Source organism: Labeo rohita, chromosome 9 (genome assembly GCF_022985175.1).
Source record: "Labeo rohita strain BAU-BD-2019 chromosome 9, IGBB_LRoh.1.0, whole genome shotgun sequence".
NCBI lineage: Eukaryota > Metazoa > Chordata > Actinopteri > Cypriniformes > Cyprinidae > Labeo > Labeo rohita.
In genome coordinates, this window is record NC_066877.1 from 36393597 (window position 1) to 36411651 (window position 18055).

The following is an 18055-nucleotide window of genomic DNA, read 5'->3' on the forward strand; positions in this document are numbered from 1 at the left end:
AGCTTTAAATAACAAAATATTTTAATTCACTGTAAATTAAATAAAATAATAAAATAATAATAATAATATTAATAATAATTATTATCATTATTATTAGCTTTAAATGAAAATTTATAATAATTTTTTATTAACTGTAAATTAAAAAAATATAATAATAATAATAATAATAATTATTATTATTATTGTTATTATTATAAATGTTATTAACTTTTAATAATATTTAAAATATTTTAATAATCCACTGTAAACTAAAGTAAAAAAATATATATATATATATATTAATAGTTATTATTAATTATTATTATTATTATAATTATTAGCTTTAAATAATGTTTAATACTTTTAATAATTCACTGTAATATTATCATTAGTATTATTATTAGTTTTAAATAAAAAATATTAATAATTCACTGTAAATTAACGAAAAAATAATAATAATAATTATTATTATTGTGATTGTTAATATAATAATGTTATCAGATTTAAATTATTAAAAATATTTTACTAATTCACTGTAAATGAAAGAAAAAATAATAATAGTAGTAGTAATAATAATAATAATAATAATAATATTATTATTATTATTGTTTATTTTTTTTATTTTACAGTACACAACTAAAAAAATCAATAGTAATATTATGGCTGTCTAAATGTCTTACTTTTCAAACATTAAACCATTGTATAATATATAAAAATATAAACAGTGAGTGTTAGTCTAGTGCTCTGTAAAATCACTAAATATTATTCAAATAATTTTGGTGGAAAACACATTTGTTTAATTTTTATTGTATTTTGAATAAGTCATCAATATTGTTCTTTTGTCTTTATTTTGACGACTCATGCAGTTCTGCTCCTGTGATCACAAACAGACTGCTGTAGATTGAGTTGTGCTCTGTGTCTAGTGTTAAAGCGGTGAAGTGAATGAGATTATGTGTCAGTGAGGCGTTCGTTTGTAAACGGCGTGCAGATGTTTGATTGGAGTGTGTTTGTGTGTCGTCCTCACACTCCATTAAACAGCAAATAAACCTTCAGAATAATGACAGCGCAGCTAACGAGCTCATTAAAAGCCCATAAACGGCTCCGCTCGCCTACTCAGCACTTCTCAATAGATATCACTTCATATGTGAAGCGTTTCCGAGAGTCTGGATGATGGATTTGAGACGCAGTTTCTGTTGACTGATTATTGCCTGTTATGCTGGGGCTGATGAATGCTTCGTTCTGATTGGTTGGTGGATGCATTTGTCCCGCCCACTTGTTCAGCAGCACTGCTTTTGAAAGTATTTTCCCCCACAGGGATTTTCATAAAGTCTTTAGTTAAAGTCTTCGTCAAAGCCTTATAAGCTGTGAACCAAACCAACCAGCCATGAAGAGAATGACAACATTACAAACTTTTATTTGAAGCAAAAAAAGTAACTGAAAATCAGATCAGGGAAAGAACAACAATCCTATGAAGCGTTGTGAATAACATTAATCAAAAGTAAAATTACAGAGAAATGTAAAAGCATCCATTTATAGCACTTCTCTGATTAGTGGATTGTATGTATATATATACAACACATTTTTATGATTTATTTAATTATTAGTAAGTGTTTTATTTTGATTGCTTTTATTTTTGAATTATGTTAAATTTGACATTTCTTATGATTTAATTAATTAATATTAATTGTTTCTTTTTTATTGTTTTTATTTTACAATTATTTTATTTTATTTATATCATTTAATTAATTGTGTTTTTATTGTTTGTTTGAAAATATCTTTTTTTAGTTAATTAATTATTAGCAAGTAAATTATTAATATTAATTATTTTATTTTATTGCTTTTATATTAAAATTATTTAATTGTTTTTTTGTTTGTTTGTTTGTTTGTTTAATTACCGGTAAGTGTTTTATTTTGATTGCTTTTATTTCAAAATTATTTTAATTTTACATTAATATTTAATACATTTATAGTAAGTGTTTTATTTTGATTTGTTTTTATTTTAATTTGATTCATTTTAAAATTTAAAATGTTTGCCATTTGATTAATAGTAAGGTTTTTATTGTTTTATTTTGTAATTAAGTGTTTTATTTTGACTGCTTTTATTTCTAAATTATTTATTTAATTTGATATTAATATTTTATAAATGTATAGTAAGTGTTTTATTTTGATTTGTTTTTATTTTAAAATTAATTTCACTTTTTATTATTTAATTAATTAATAGTAAGTGCTTTTTATTGTTTTATTTTATAAATCATTCCTTTTTTCTGACATATTTATGATTTTATGATTTTTTTTTGTTTTATTTTAGTTGCTATTATATTAGTATGATTTATTTTATTTTTACACTTTTATCAATTAATTTACCATATTTTTTAAAAATTTTGTTTGATTTCTTTTATTTTAGTATGATTTATTTTACTTTTACACTTTTATCATTTAATTAATAGTAAGTGTTTTTTTATTGTTTTATTTAAAAAAAAATCTGACATTTATATGATCTTATGAATTATTAGTAAGAGTTTTATTTTGATTGCTTTCATTTTTAATTATGTAATTTAGATTTTTATGATTTCATAGATTTATAGTAAGTGTTTTGTTTTGATTTGCTTTCATTTTTAATTATGTAATTTAGATTTTTATGATTTCATAGATTTATAGTAAGTGTTTTGTTTTGATTTGCTTTCATTTTTTAAAAATAATTTGTTTTATTTTTCACTTTTTATTATTTAATTAAATCATACTACGTATTTTTTATTGTTTTATTTTATAATTCATTATTTTATCTGACATTTTTATGATTTTATTAATTATTAATAAGAGTTCTATTTTGATTGCTTTCATTTTTTTAATTATTTAATTTTAGATTTTTATGATTTAATACATTTATAGTAAGTGTTTTGTTTTGATTTGCTTTAATTTTTTAAATAATTTGTTTCACTTTTCACTTTTTGTTATTTAGTTAATTAACACTAATTGTTTTTTATAGTTTTATTTCATAATTCATTTTTTTCTGACATTTTTATTAGTAAGTTTTTTTTCATGAATTTCATTCATAGTAAGTGTTTTGTTTTGATTTGCTTTAATTTTTAAATTACCTATTTTTTCACTTTTTATTTTTTAATTAAATAATAGTAAGTGTTTTATTCTGATTTATTTATTTCAAGTATTTTATCTTACATTTTTATTATTTAATTAGTTTCATTGTACATTTTTCTGGTTTAAATAATCATTTATTTATTTTTTAAAAATGATTTCTGTTCATTTTTCTTGATTGTTCCTGACTGGTCGTGTGTGTTTTCGGCGTGTGTGTGACTGATGTTTGAGTGTATTGGATCTGAAGCGCTCTGAGTGTCTTTGGTTTGGCTCGGCTCGTGTGGTTTGGGTCGAGACCAGCGTTTCTCTGATGGACGTCTCTCCGTACGCACGGCCTGATTTCTAGTGTTTCAGCTGTGATTCTGTGCGCTGGACTGATGAATGGATTGGGTTTCAGTCGTCACTCGCTCTCACTCTTCTGTGGTTTAGACACAAAGAAGAAGAATTTCTACTGTCAAACATCATAAAAAGCATCATAACAGCAGCTCGTATGATCACGTGAAATGAAGAAAATAAAGAGCTTCTTAATCAGCCCGATGTTTTTAATAACCGCCTGATAGTGTTTTTTTGTCAGATAAACCACTTTGACATACAATATCTGCAAAATATATTTACCCAGTAATTAAACAACACATTCGCATGTTCATGCTTCTCTGAGAAACGAATCAAATAATTAATCTTTACTAAGTGGTTTATTTTGATTAGTGTTATTTTAAAGTGCAATTCATTTTATTACTTATCATTTAATAAATTGTTAGTGTTTTATTTTGATCGCTTTTACAATTATTTGTTCGATTTTACATTTGTATTATTTAATTAATAATTAAGTGTTTTATTTCGGTTGTTATTTTAAAATAATTTCTTTAGTTTTATTTTTTCTTTAATCTTTGACATTTTATTATGGCATTTTCTTATTGTTTTTTTTATTATTTGATTGTATTTCGTTTTTTTATTTTAAAAACATTAATTTATTTTAATAATTTATAGTGTTTTATTTTGATTGTTATTTTAAGTCATCTCTATATTTTTTCTTTGATCTTTTACATTTTATCATTTAATGAATTATTATTAATAATTAATACATTATCTAAAGTAATTATTAATTTAAATTAATGTATTAATTATTATGCATTAACAAATTATTAATACATTAGAAAGTGCTTTATTTTATTGTTGTTTATTTTAAAATTATTTAATTTGATATTTTATCATTTAATTAATTATTAGTAATTGTTTTATTTTCAGTGTTTTATTTAGGTTTTTTTTATTTTAAAGCATTAATTTATTTTAATGTTTCATTTTCAAGTGTTTTATTTAGATTTTTATTTTAAAATTATATTTTTGTTTAATGTACATTTTACATACATTTTTATAGTTTAATTATTATTAGGTGTTTTATTTTGAGTGTTTATTTTATAATTATTAGTTTAATTGTATTTTTTGTTTTTGAATGCCTGTATTTTCAAGATATATATTTATTTTATTTCACATATTATTATTATTATTATTATTATTATAAAAATTGTATATATATTTTATTAAACAATATTGTTTAAACATTTTGTTTAATTTGTTTAATTTTATGTTTCTGTTATTTAATTAGTGTAAATTAATGTAGAATAGTGCATTTAATTATTGTTTTATTATTATTATTATTATTGGTATTTAGTTAATTATTAGTATGTATTTTATTAAATAATTATTTGTTTAATTTTATATTTCAGTTATTTATTTATTAATGTTTTACTTTGTTTTTATTTTAACATTATTATTATTATTATTATTATTATTAATTAATGTTATTATTTACATTATATTATTTTTAATTAATTTTAAAAATTTATTTTGTCAAACAATTATTTGATTCATTTAATATTTCCGTTATTTCATATGTATTATTATATTATATTATGTTATATGTTGTGTTATGTTATGTTATATTATATTATTATTTTGTTAATTATTAGTATGTATTTTATTAAACATTTATGTTTTTTAAAGTATATTTCACTGTAATAAACAATATTGTTTAAACATTTTGTTTAATTTGTTTAATTTTATGTTTCTGTTATTTAATTAGTGTAAATTAATGTAGAATAGTGCATTTAATTATTGTTTTATTATTATTATTATTATTGGTATTTAGTTAATTATTAGTATGTATTTTATTAAATAATTATTTGTTTAATTTTATATTTCAGTTATTTATTTATTAATGTTTTACTTTGTTTTTATTTTAACATTATTATTATTATTATTATTATTATTATTATTATTATTAATGTTATTATTTACATTATATTATTTTTAATTAATTTTAAAAATTTATTTTGTCAAACAATTATTTGATTCATTTAATATTTCCGTTATTTCATATGTATTATTATATTATATTATGTTATATGTTGTGTTATGTTATGTTATATTATATTATTATTTTGTTAATTATTAGTATGTATTTTATTAAACATTTATGTTTTTTTAAGTATATTTCACTGTAATTGTTTTTATTTTAACATTATTATTATTATTTTTTTTACATTACATTTAATTAAATTTTAAAATGTATTTTGTCAAACAATTATTTGATTCATTTAATATTTCCGTTATTTCATATTTATTATTATATTATATTATATTATATTATATTATATTATATTATATTATATTATATTATATTATATTATATTATATTATCTTATTTATGTAATTATTAGTATGTATTTTATTAAACAATTATGTAACATTTTTATATTTCATTATTTAATTATTTATTGTTTTATTTTAATTGTTTTTATTTTACCATTATTATTATTATTATTATTATTATTATTATTATTTACATTACATTATTTATATTATTTAATTAATTAATTAATTTTTTTATTATATATATATATATATATATATATATTTTTATTTATTAACTTTATTATTCATCAACTCACAAACCCCCTGCAGTTCCAAGTTGGGAAACCTGTGGTCTGTGTGAATTTTTGTTTTTTATTTTTTGTTTTTGAGCTTATAGATCACCGTTTGTCCAGTTCTGGCTCATTTTCTTCATGTTTGTTCGTGACGAGCTGACGCCCTTCTCTCTTCTCTGTCTTTCTCGTTCAGTGTCTGGAGCCTTGCAGGGCATCATGGGACCTGAAGGAGAACCAGTGTCAGGACTTGTGTGAGGTATGGAAACTCTGAGACGCGAATGAGTCACGCGTCGCTCCCTAAACAAGACGTTTAACCACCCAAACCTGTCAAAGCTGCCCTGAGATCCGCGCCTCGTTTGAATCATTGCGTTCTGCTCCCGATTTCAGACTCAGTTCCCCAAGAAGCATTACGAGTGTCTGACGAGCTGCGAGTTCCTGCGCTCCGTTCAGACGCTGAAGCCGGGCGACTGTCCCGCGCCGGAACGAGCCAGCGGATTCGCCGCCGCCTGCGTGGAGAGCTGCGAAACGGACGACGAGTGCACGGCGCTGAAGAAATGCTGTCCGAACGGATGCGGACACACCTGCCAGATCCCAAAAAACCCTTATAAAGGTACAAACGTCATCAGCAAAACAAGTCGTTCACACATAAACAATCATCCTGGTGTTATTTGCTCAGCCTTATGACGTTCAAACCTGTGTGACTTTCTTTATTCCATGGGAAAATGTCTGGGTTTTTTTTTTTTATGTCTACACAATGGAAGTCTAATGTTGTCGTTTTGGACCCCATTGACTTTCACTGTGTGGACAAAAGTAAAAAAAAAAAAAACATCATGGTTAAGTGCTTAAGGTTTAAAATTACAAAACTGTTAAAGACATTAAAAGAAATTAACAAAAACAATAAACTGAAGCACTAAACTTACTAACTGGAAATAAATAAAACTAAATTAAATTAAGCCTAAATAATAATAATAAGAAAAATGGATGAATAAATAAATATTAAATTAGAAAAAATGCACAAAAAATACTAAAAAAGAATATAAATATAAAAAGTAAAATATAAAATATAAAAACAAAAGATAATAAATTATATAAATGTAATGTAAATGCATACTAAAATTACTAACTGGAAATAACTAAAAAAAAAATAATAATAATATAAAAAATAAACAATAAAAATGAGAAAAACACATACAAGTCTCAGCCAAATTCAAAACTGTTTGGATAAACAAAATAAAATAAAATACAATAAATGTTTTACTTTAACTCCTGAAATAATTAAACCTAATAAATAGAAATTAATTTAAAAAATTGTTACAAAAATAAAATATATATATATATATATATATATATATATATATAATATTAAATAAAATAAAAAAACACAACAAAAGTATGAAAGTTTTCATTGAAATAAATTAAAAAAAAAATCTAGTTCAAAATAATAACAGAACCTATACTTCTTTTATTGTAAGTGCTAAAATTACTAAAACTAATAAACAAAAATGAATAAAAACTATATAGGAGCATAAATATTATATATACATACGTACACACACACACACACACACACACACACACACACACATATATATATATATATATATATATACATAAACACAAGCACTAAAATATTGCTAAAATAAAGTGAACAGAAATATAATACAATATAAACATGAAATCAAAGTCCAAATATAAATTAAACTTTAATAGCTAATTAATGCTAAAGTAACCTAAAGTATAAATATTTGATGAAAACAAAATAAGTTTAAGCAATAAAATTACTAATTGGAAATTAAATTACATTAAATTAAATTAAATAATTAATTAAAATTAAATTAAATCTAAATAATAATAATAATAATAATAATAAGAAAAAACGTAAAATATAAAATTAAGAGCTTATTCAAAATAATAAATTATAGAAATGTAATGTGCATGCATACTAAATGTATTAACTGGAAGTAACTAAAACTGAAAAAAAAAAAGAAAAAAAATTGTTATATAAAAAACAGTACAAACGAGAAAAACCCATAAAACACACACGTATACTACTTTAAGTACTAAAATATTTAAAACTTATAAATTAAAATTAATGAAAACTATATTAAAAATTACAAATATATATTACAAATATATAAATATAAAAAACTAAAAGATGTAAATGACAAATAAACCATGACAAAACCATGAAAAAAATTACAGTGAAAACAGAAATTATATAAATAAAAATCAAGTAAACTAAACCTGTAATAGCATCTCAGTAATGCTAAAGTTACCTAAATTATAAATATTACATAGTTTATGTTGAAGCACTAAAATTACTAACTGGAAATAAAAACATATTTACATAAATTTAAATTAAATCTAAATAATAATAATAATAAACTGAAAATATAAAAAAAGCTAATTCAAAATAATAAATTATATTAATGAAATGTACATGCATACTAAAATTATTAACTGGAAATAACTAAATCTGAAAAAAAAAAAAAAAAAAAAAAAAAAAAAAAAACCTATAAAAACCAAAAAAAAAAAAAACATAAAACATATACGTATATACATAATTCAACATAATAACAAAACCTTTTTTTACTGTAAGTACTAAAACTACTAAAAGAGATAAATAAATAAAAATAATAAAAACTATATTGGAACATTAAAGATCTATAAATATAAAAAATAAAATATAAATGACAAAAACACACAAGTACACACAAATTCATGTGAAAAAAAAATATAAAAATGAAATCAAAGTCCAAATATAAAGTAAACCTGTAACAGCATCTCAGTAATGTTAAAGTAACCTAAATTATAAATATTACATGAAAACAAAATAAGATTAGGTTGAAGCACTAAATAATAAATAAAACATAATTAAATTAAATTAAATTAAATTAAAGCTCATAATCATAAATAATAATAATAATAATAATAATAAACTGTTTTTTTTTTTTTTTTTTTTTTTTTAAGCTAATAATAAATTATATAAATGAAATGTACATGCATACTAAAATTATTACCTGGAAATAACTACAAAAAAAAGTAATGTAAAAAAAAAAAAAAAAATTGGGAAAAAAAACATAAAACACATATACTGTATATATAATTAAAAATATTAACAAAACCTTTTTTACTGTAGGTACTAAAACTACTAAAACAGATAAATAAATTACAGTGAAAACAGAAAAGCTGAAAGTAAAATCAAATCCCAAATCTAAATGAACCCTGTAACAGTATCCGAGTAAAGCTAAAACAAGCGTAGCGTCAGAGAGTTGTTGCTGGTGAAGTGAAAGAGGCTTTTACGGTTTTGTCTTTATTGATGTCAGATTTACTGGTTCCCCCTCGTTTGCAGAAAGCCGTAAAACCTTTTATTGAAATCCAAAGGCAATCAGAGAGAGACGTCGCTGGTGTCAGGAGCGTAATTGTTTCTCTCTGTTAGAAGATGATGATCGGCCGTGCTGGAAACCATTAACGGCCCAAATTGAGCATCGCCGCTCGCTCGATGGCTCTCAGATGTTCCTGCAGGTGGACCAACGTAACCTCGCGGTTCTCCTTGACCCAAAGACCAAGCTCCGTTCACCTAGTCAAATCAGCCTTAAAGCCTTTATTCATAATGCATTATATAGGTGTTCATAATAATGCATGTTGAAATGCATTAAATATTTTCATAAATAATTGTTACTAAAGTTAAAATGCATTATAATATTTAAAGGCTCCTTGTTACATCCTAAATCAGTAAATCAGTGTTTTATCAGTGTTTTAATGTATTATATTTTCTAAAATAAACGTAACCTAATTAGTACCCAAAAACTAAATAATAAATTAACAAATAAATAAAAACAAAACAGCAATTGAAATGAAAATTGAAAATATAACAGTAAAAGCTAAAACATATATATTTAGTATAATTTTTAATTAAATTATAATTTACAATTTTTAATTAAGTTATAATTTATTTTAATTAAACTATTTTTAGGTTTACTGCTCCACAATTAGTATAAAGTGATTTTTAGTGCTACTTTATCTACTAAAATAATTAAACTAATAAATAAAACTAATACATAAACTAATAAATAAAAATGAGTAAAACTATAAATGTTTTTTTTTTTGTAAAAAACACATTACAAAATTACAAAAAACCCTCAAACAAAACATACAAATTATATCTAATTTAAAAGATTATGTTTTTATTTACATATTTTTATTTAATTTTGTAATGTTTTTTGTGTATTTTTTTAAATTACTAATTAATAGTTTATTTTAATTAAACAGTTTTTAGGTTTACTGCTCCACAAAAGTTACTTAACCTACTAAAATAATTAAAACTAATAAATAAAAATTAATACAATTATAAATATTAAAAAAATAAATAAATAAAAAAACCCTCAAACGAAACATACAAATGGTAAATATCATTTACATTTTTTTTTCTAATGTTTTTTTTTGTCATTTTTTAAAAATTACTAATTACTTTTTTTTTTATTTTTTTTAAGCAATTGTTTTTGTGTTACAGCTCCACAACTCACTTAAATATCTCTTTTGTCCAAAGCATCTTACATTGCATTAAAGCTAAATATTTCATAAGTTCATGCATTTCTTTGGAGTCGAACCCATGACCTTGCGGTTGCGAGCGCGCGCTGAGCTCCAGGAATATTTTAGCGCAGTAAAGCAGGTGTGTTTTAGAGAGGATGACGTGCACCTGCAGACACTGGAGCTTCGTGGAGGTTTGCGCGGTTTCTGGATGACCCTGCTCAGATCCTCAGATCCCGCCGTCGGAGCGAGTGTGTGAATTCCAGCGCTGAAGGAGCGGTTTGTTCAGGAACGCTGGGGATTTTACTGGAGCGCTGGGATTGGAACAGACGTCACACACGCGCTGGAGCTGTGAAACCGCAGCGCAATCGAACACAGCTGCTGCTCCGCACATCTTCTTCTGGAGAATCGGCCTTCGACAGCGCTGCTGTCATCAAATCCCACCGTCGCTGATCAGTTCAACTACCTCATTTTATTCAGTGGAAATGTTCATCATCACCCATTCGTATCGCATTTCTCCATGCTGGTTTTCATGCAGATGTTGAGAATCACTGAGAATCAGTTCATTTTATTGATATGAAGTAGGGCTGTCAAGTGATTTCAATGTTTGATTAATTGATCCCAAAGTAATCGCACGTCAGTTTGGGTTAAGAAATGACTCCCCTAAAGATCATTTAATGATATCATTGTGTTAAATGAGAAAAGCGGTGAGTAGACATTACAAAAAGTAGCTTTAGAAAGCAATTTGATTCAGTAAATCACTTTCTTAATGAGTGAGTCATTGAATCATTCATTTAACCTATTTGTTCAGATGGATGATTTATACAGAAACGAAGCAACTGTCTGTTTTTATGAATGAGTCACTGAATCATTGGCTCGTTTGTTTTGTTTAAATTGCTGTTTTGTTCAGAAATGAGGCAAGTGACTGACTTTATGAATGAGTCACTGAATCATTGGCTCGCTCGAATTGTTCAAACGTCAGTTTCATTCAGAAATACAGAAAGTTAATGTTTTTATGAATGAGTCACTGAATCATTGGCTCAGTCAATGCATTCAAACAGCTGATTCATTCAGAAACAAGGCAAGTTACTGTTTGTAAACGAGTCACTGAATGACTGGCTCACACAATTCATTCAAACGACTGATTCATTCAGAAATAAAGTGACTGATTGTCTTTATGAACGTGTCACTGAATCATTGGCTCACTTGATTTGATCAAACAGTTGATTCATTTAAAAAAAACTACCAAATGACAGTCTTTATGAATGAATCTCTGAATCATTGGCTCATTTGTTTCAATCAAATGGCTGTTTTGTTCAGAAACAAGGCAAGTGACTGTCATTATAAATGAGCCACTGAATCACTGGCTTACTCAAATTGTTCAAATGGCAGATTTGTTCAGAAACACATAAAGTTACTGTTTTTATGAATCACTGAATCATTGGCTCAGTCGTTGCGTTCAAACAGCTGATTCATTCACAGGTGAGACAAATGAGTCACTGAATCATCAGCTCACTTGGTTTGTTCAAATGGCTGATTCATTCAGAAACGAAGCACTTGTCTGTCCTTATAAACGAGTGACTGAATCATTGTCTCACTTGGTTTATTCAACAACTGATTCATTCAGAAACAATGCAGTTGACTGTCTTTATGAACAAATCACTGAATGATCAGGTCTTCGGATTCATTCAAACAACTGATTCGTTCAGAACCAAGGCAAGTTACTGTCTTTATGTATGAGTCACTGAATCATTGGCTCATTCGAATCATTAAAATGGCAGATTTGTTCAAAAATTAAACAAGTGACCATCTTCATGTATGAGTCACTGAATCATTGGCTCACTCAATTCGCTCAAATGGCTGATTTGTTCAGAAATTAAACAAGTGACTTTTTTTTTATGAATGGGTCATTGAATCATTGCCTCACTTGATTCATTTAAACAGCTGATTCATTCAGAAATAAAGCAGTTGACTGTCTTAATGAACAAATCACTGAATCATTGGATCTTCTGATTCGTTCAAACAACTGATTTGTTCAGAAACAAGGCAAGTGACCCTCTTTATGTATGAGTCACTGAATCATTGGCTCACTTGATTCGCTCAAATGGCTGATTTGTTCAGAAACAAGGCAAGTTACTGTATTTAAGAACGAGTCACCGAATCATTGGCTCACTTGATTTGTTCAGATGGCAGATTTGTTCAGAAATGAAACAAGTGACTCTCTTTATGAACGGCTCACTGAATCATTGCCTCAGTTGATTCATTCAAACAGGTGATTCATTCAGAAATAAAGCAGTTGACTGTCTTAATATACAAATCACTGAATCATTGGGTCTTCTGATTCGTTCAAACAACTGATTGGTTCAGAAATTAGGCAAGTGACTGTGTTTATGTATGAGTCACTGAATCATTAACTCACTCGATTCATTCAAATGGCTGATTTGTTCAGACACTAGGCAACTTACTGTCTTTATGAACGAGTTAGTGAATCACTGGCTCCCTTGATTTGCTCAAATGGCAGATGCTTTCAGAAATTAAACAAGTGACTCACTTTATGAACGGGTCACTGAATCATTGCCTCACTTTATTCATTCAAACAGCTGATTCATTCAGAAATAAAGCAGTTGACTGTCTTAATGAACAAATCACTGAATCATTGGGTCTTCCGATTCGTTCAAACAACTGATTCATTCAGAACCAAGTATGAGTCAGTAAATCAATGGCTCACTCGATTTGTTCAAACAGCTGATTTGTTCAGACACTAGGCAAGTTACTGTCTTTATGAATGAGTTGCTGAATCATTGACTCACTTGATTCATTGAAATGGCTGATTCATTCATAAACAAAGCAAGTTACTGTCTTTATGAATGAGTCACTGAATCATTGGCTCACTCGATTCGTTCAGACAGCTGATTTGTTTGTTGTTACTGTCTTTATGAACGAGTTGCTGAATCATTGACTCACTTGATTCATTCAAATGGCTAATTCATTAATAAACAAAGCAAGTTACTGTCTTTATGAATGAGTCATTGAATCATCAGCTCACTCGATTTGTTCAAAACTACAAATTCTTTTAGTAACGAAACACTTCTGTGTGCTGCTGTGGCTTTGGAACAGTTTTTGTTTGTGAACTTGAGCAAAAACAGACAATTCTGTGTCTAATATCTTGTTTATTGAACTGTTGTATGTCTTGCTGGTGTGATATTGCTAAACTATATCATATGATGTAAATGTGAGAGACAAATCTTCAGCTCTGTTCTCTGATGAAAACGCATCCGTCAGCAGTGAAGTCGCTCGGCTGATTTCTGGAGACGTGTGGAAGACATCGGACGTCTTTGAGTTTGGTGTCGTAAAGTCCTTCACGTCGCTCCTCAATCAGCGGCGCTCCATCACAGCTGTAACGAATCGAGGAAAGACACGGAGCAGAACATTTTCTCCCTTCTTTTTCCCCCCTGAAGCTTTGTACTTAATAAATCTTTAATTTATTGCATATGGAAGAATTTCAGATGTCTTTGAGGGTTAAATGGAAGTCACTGCCATATGGAGCAGATGGAGGATTACTGTGGCTGTGAGAGCATCACATGAACATCATTTACCAGCGCTATTCATCATCACATAGTTATTTTTAACTGTTGCACATTCATTGAAACAATGTGATAATGTCTGTTTGATTCTAATCCAGCAAATAAAGACCTTACAAATGAAAGATTGAAATATTTAATTATTTTTTACGTTGAAAATCGTATTAGATCAGTGTTATTTTAGTATCATTCATGTAGTTATTATTAATATTTTGAATAAGTTTCTATTTTAATTCAGTTTTTATTGTGTATTCTATTATTATTTTAATTTATTTTTATTTATTTTTTTATATTTTATTTTTATTTTGTTTTATAAATTTTTTATATTTTTTATATTTTATTTTATATTTTATTTGTTTAATTACCATTTTAATTTTGATGTTTTAGTAATTTTTGTGTTTTCCTATTTTATTTATTAGTAATGTTGTTGTGTGCTTTTACTTTTATTTTATTGTTAGTTTTATTTTCCATTTTATTTTGAGTTCAAGTTTTAGTGTTTTTGTTTTGTTTTTGTATTTCACTTTAATTTTAGTTTTATTTTTTTAATATTTTGAGATTTCTATTAATTTTTATATGTTTTACAATATTTATTAGATCAGTGTTATTTTAGTATCATTCATGTAGTTTTTATTAATATTTTGAATTAGTTTCTATTTTAGTTTAATTTTTATCGTATATTATAAAATATTTGAATTTTTTTTTCCTTTTTTTATTTTATATTTTTTATTTTATTTTATTTTAGTTTTTAATATTTAATTTTATATTTTTATATTTTATTTTTAATTACCATTTTAATTTTGAAGTTTTAATAATTTTAGTGTTTTCATTTTTTATTTATTACTAATTTTGTTGTGTTTTCATTTTTGTTATTTTATTATTATTTTTATTTTCCATTTTAATTTTTAAAGTTAAAGTCTTAGTGTTTTTGTTTGTGTTTTTATATTTCACTGTAATTTCAATTTAGTTTTGTTTTTTAATATTTTGACATTTCTGTTAATTTTATTTACGTTTTACAATATTTATTACATCAGTGTTATATTAGTATGATTCATATATGTTCCTGTACTACAGTTGTTATTAATATTTTGGATTTGTTTTATTTTTTATTAATTTATTTCTTTTTTATATTTTATGTTTTTTGTTTTTTTATATTTTATTATTTTTAATCGCCATTTTAATTTTCAAGTTGTAGTTTTTTTTTTTTTTTTTTTTTTTAGTTATTAGTAGTTTTGTTGTGTGTTTTCACTTCTGTTATTTTATTATTACCTACAGTTGTTATTAATATTTTGGATTCATTTGAATTTTATTTTAGTTTTTATCTTATTATTATTATTATATTTTTAATTTTAATTTTAGTTAACGTTTTTATATTTCACTTTTATTACTTTTTTTTTTTTTAATTTTAGTGTCATCAGCGCTGGTGTTTTGATATTACACGTGATTAAAGCGTGTCTGTCCTTCCGTGTCTGTCTCAGGATCTCCTCTGAAGCCGCGTAAGGAGCTGTTGTTTGTGGAGCAGGCGTCAGGACAGCTGGAGGTTCGCTGGTCGTCCCGTTTTAACGTCTCCGTGGAGCCGGTGCTTTACGTGCTGCAGCGCCGCTGGAACTTCGGCATCCATCCCAGCGAAGACGACGCTACGGAGTGGCAGGACATCGCACAGGTCAGGCCGTTCATCCATAAAGTGTCAATCACGCAACTGTTTGCATTCTGAAAACTGATGCATTTGCTGAGAAAAAGAAGGCAACAACCACAAACCAACAATTAATTTAATTAATTACTTAAAAGATGATTAACATTCAGTATTATTGTCGATTTGATAGCAATAGATCAGAATAAATGAAATATGTGTGCACATTTTTTAAAACTTCATTTACTAGATCAATGTGTAGTATCATTATGTGTCAGCAAACTGGTTAGGTTTAGATTTTACTTTTATATTTTCCACTCAGTCAAAAACCAACAAATAAAATTTTGTCCCAAGTTTTTTTCTTGTTCATTAGCCGTTTCCTCTCAGAAATTCATCACAATTTAATAGTAAAATCTGAAAACTTTTCATGTCAACTTTACCAAAAAAAAAAAAAAAAATTTTTTTTAACTCAGATCCTCTAACTTTTGTAGTTTTTCCAGTAGAAATATTCTTAAATCAAGACACACTTACTTGAGATACAAAATTAGGATACAAAGTTTTGTTTTATGAAAAAAGTGATCATGCTTAAATCATGCTTAGAGAGTCCATGCTTAAAATGTAATAACTTAAATAATAATGTGATAATGTCTTTTTGTCTAATCCAGTGAATTAAATACTTCACAACCATTGGATTATTTTCTCTTTTTATTCAGGATTTGATTGGCACAAATCAAAAGTTCAGATTAAATAAAAATATATGTACATTTTAAAAAATACGATCATAGTTTTTATTAATATATTTGAAATGGTGTTTATTTTTATATTTTCTGCTCAAGCAAATGCCAATGACTAAAATTAAGTCCCATCCTACATTTTTTTTTTTTGTTCAAGAGCTTGTTTTTCCCTCATAAAATGTTCACAATACTAGTAAAGTTGAAAAACTTCACTGCAAAACATTTTTGTTTTCCAGTACAAATATCTCAATATATTAAGTCTTTTTTTTCTTTTTTTTTTTGTATCAAAATGAAGTGAGTTTTTGCTTAAAATAAGAAAAATATCTGGCAGTGGGCTCAGAAAAATAAAGTTAATTCAAAGGAAAATCTAGATTATTTTTCTGACTCCAGCGGCAGATATTTGTTCTTGTTTTACTCAAAAATTCGCCTCATTTTTATATATATATTTTTTTAGAAAATGAAAAGAAATATTGCTTTTACACTAAATGTACACTACCAGTAAAAACTGTTTTTTTTAAAGCCTTCTCATTTGCTCAGGAAGCCTGCGTTTGTTTGATCCAAAGTACAGCAAAACAGTAAAATTTTAAAAATATTTCAAAATTTTACTGTTTTTACTGTACTTTAGATCAAATAAATGCAGGCTTGGTGAGCAGAAGAGACTTTTTTAAAAATATTACAAATCTTACTATTCAAAAACTTTTAACTGTATCTTGATTTTAGAATGTTTAGATAATTGTACTATAAAACAAGACAAAAATACTGAGGAAGAACATCATTTTCCTAGTGTTTAAGCAAAAGCTAAATAAAGAGTTGCACAGATGTCTCTCTAGTCCTTCATGTTTAAAATAGATCAGATTCCAAACTCATATTCAGAGGTATGTGTACGTGACCCCGTGACCTCTGGCCGTGACCTTTGACCCCTGTGCCCCACAGGTTGCCGAAGAGCGTGTGCTGCTGAGCGACGTGCGGCCGAGCAGGTGGTATCAGTTCCGCGTGGCGGCGGTGAACGTTCACGGCACTCGCGGCTTTACGGCTCCCAGCAAACACTTCCGCTCGTCCAGAGGTGAGTCTGACAGATTTACGCTCCGCACAGGTGCGGCTCTTCACCTGCTGCTCCAGCGGACGCATTTAGCCAGAGCTTCAGCACAGAGCCGCCGTCTGTCACATAAACCTTAGGCCTGATTTACTCCCTCTATCACTTTGATCTAAGACTCTTCTTCTTCTGAGACTGTATCTCCTCCTTGAGTTTTCAAGCTACAAACAAGAAACTGAGCTCAGACCTGCAGGTCACTATGTCTTTCTGTTAAACGCACAACTTCAAAATCAAAACTCCCATAGACTTTTATTGAGGGTGTAAAAATCAAAAAAGGCTTATAGAGTGTTTAAGCTGTCTGTCAATAGCAAAGCTTAATGACAACATGTTAAATCATGCTAGCAACGAGGTAACCATATTTAATACTGTGCTAGCAGCATGTTAAAACATGTTAACAATGTGTCAAATCATGTTAGCAGAATGCTGGCAATGTACTAAAACATGTTACCAACATGCAACATTAACCATGCTAACAACATGATAATCATGTTAGA

General features: G+C 26.4%; 1 protein-coding gene across 3 annotated transcripts in view; it reads left to right on the forward strand.

The window, feature by feature from the left end:
- Window positions 1-18055, forward strand: part of LOC127170747 (anosmin-1) — a 107129-nt gene that overhangs the window by 59498 nt on the left and 29576 nt on the right. For all 3 annotated transcript variants that reach the window (XM_051118958.1, XM_051118957.1, XM_051118956.1), the window contains exons 3-6: window positions 6190-6252; window positions 6384-6606; window positions 15583-15767; window positions 17402-17531. In XM_051118958.1, the coding sequence (XP_050974915.1) occupies window positions 6190-6252; window positions 6384-6606; window positions 15583-15767; window positions 17402-17531 (601 nt within the window). The remainder of the gene's footprint in view (window positions 1-6189; window positions 6253-6383; window positions 6607-15582; window positions 15768-17401; window positions 17532-18055) is intronic.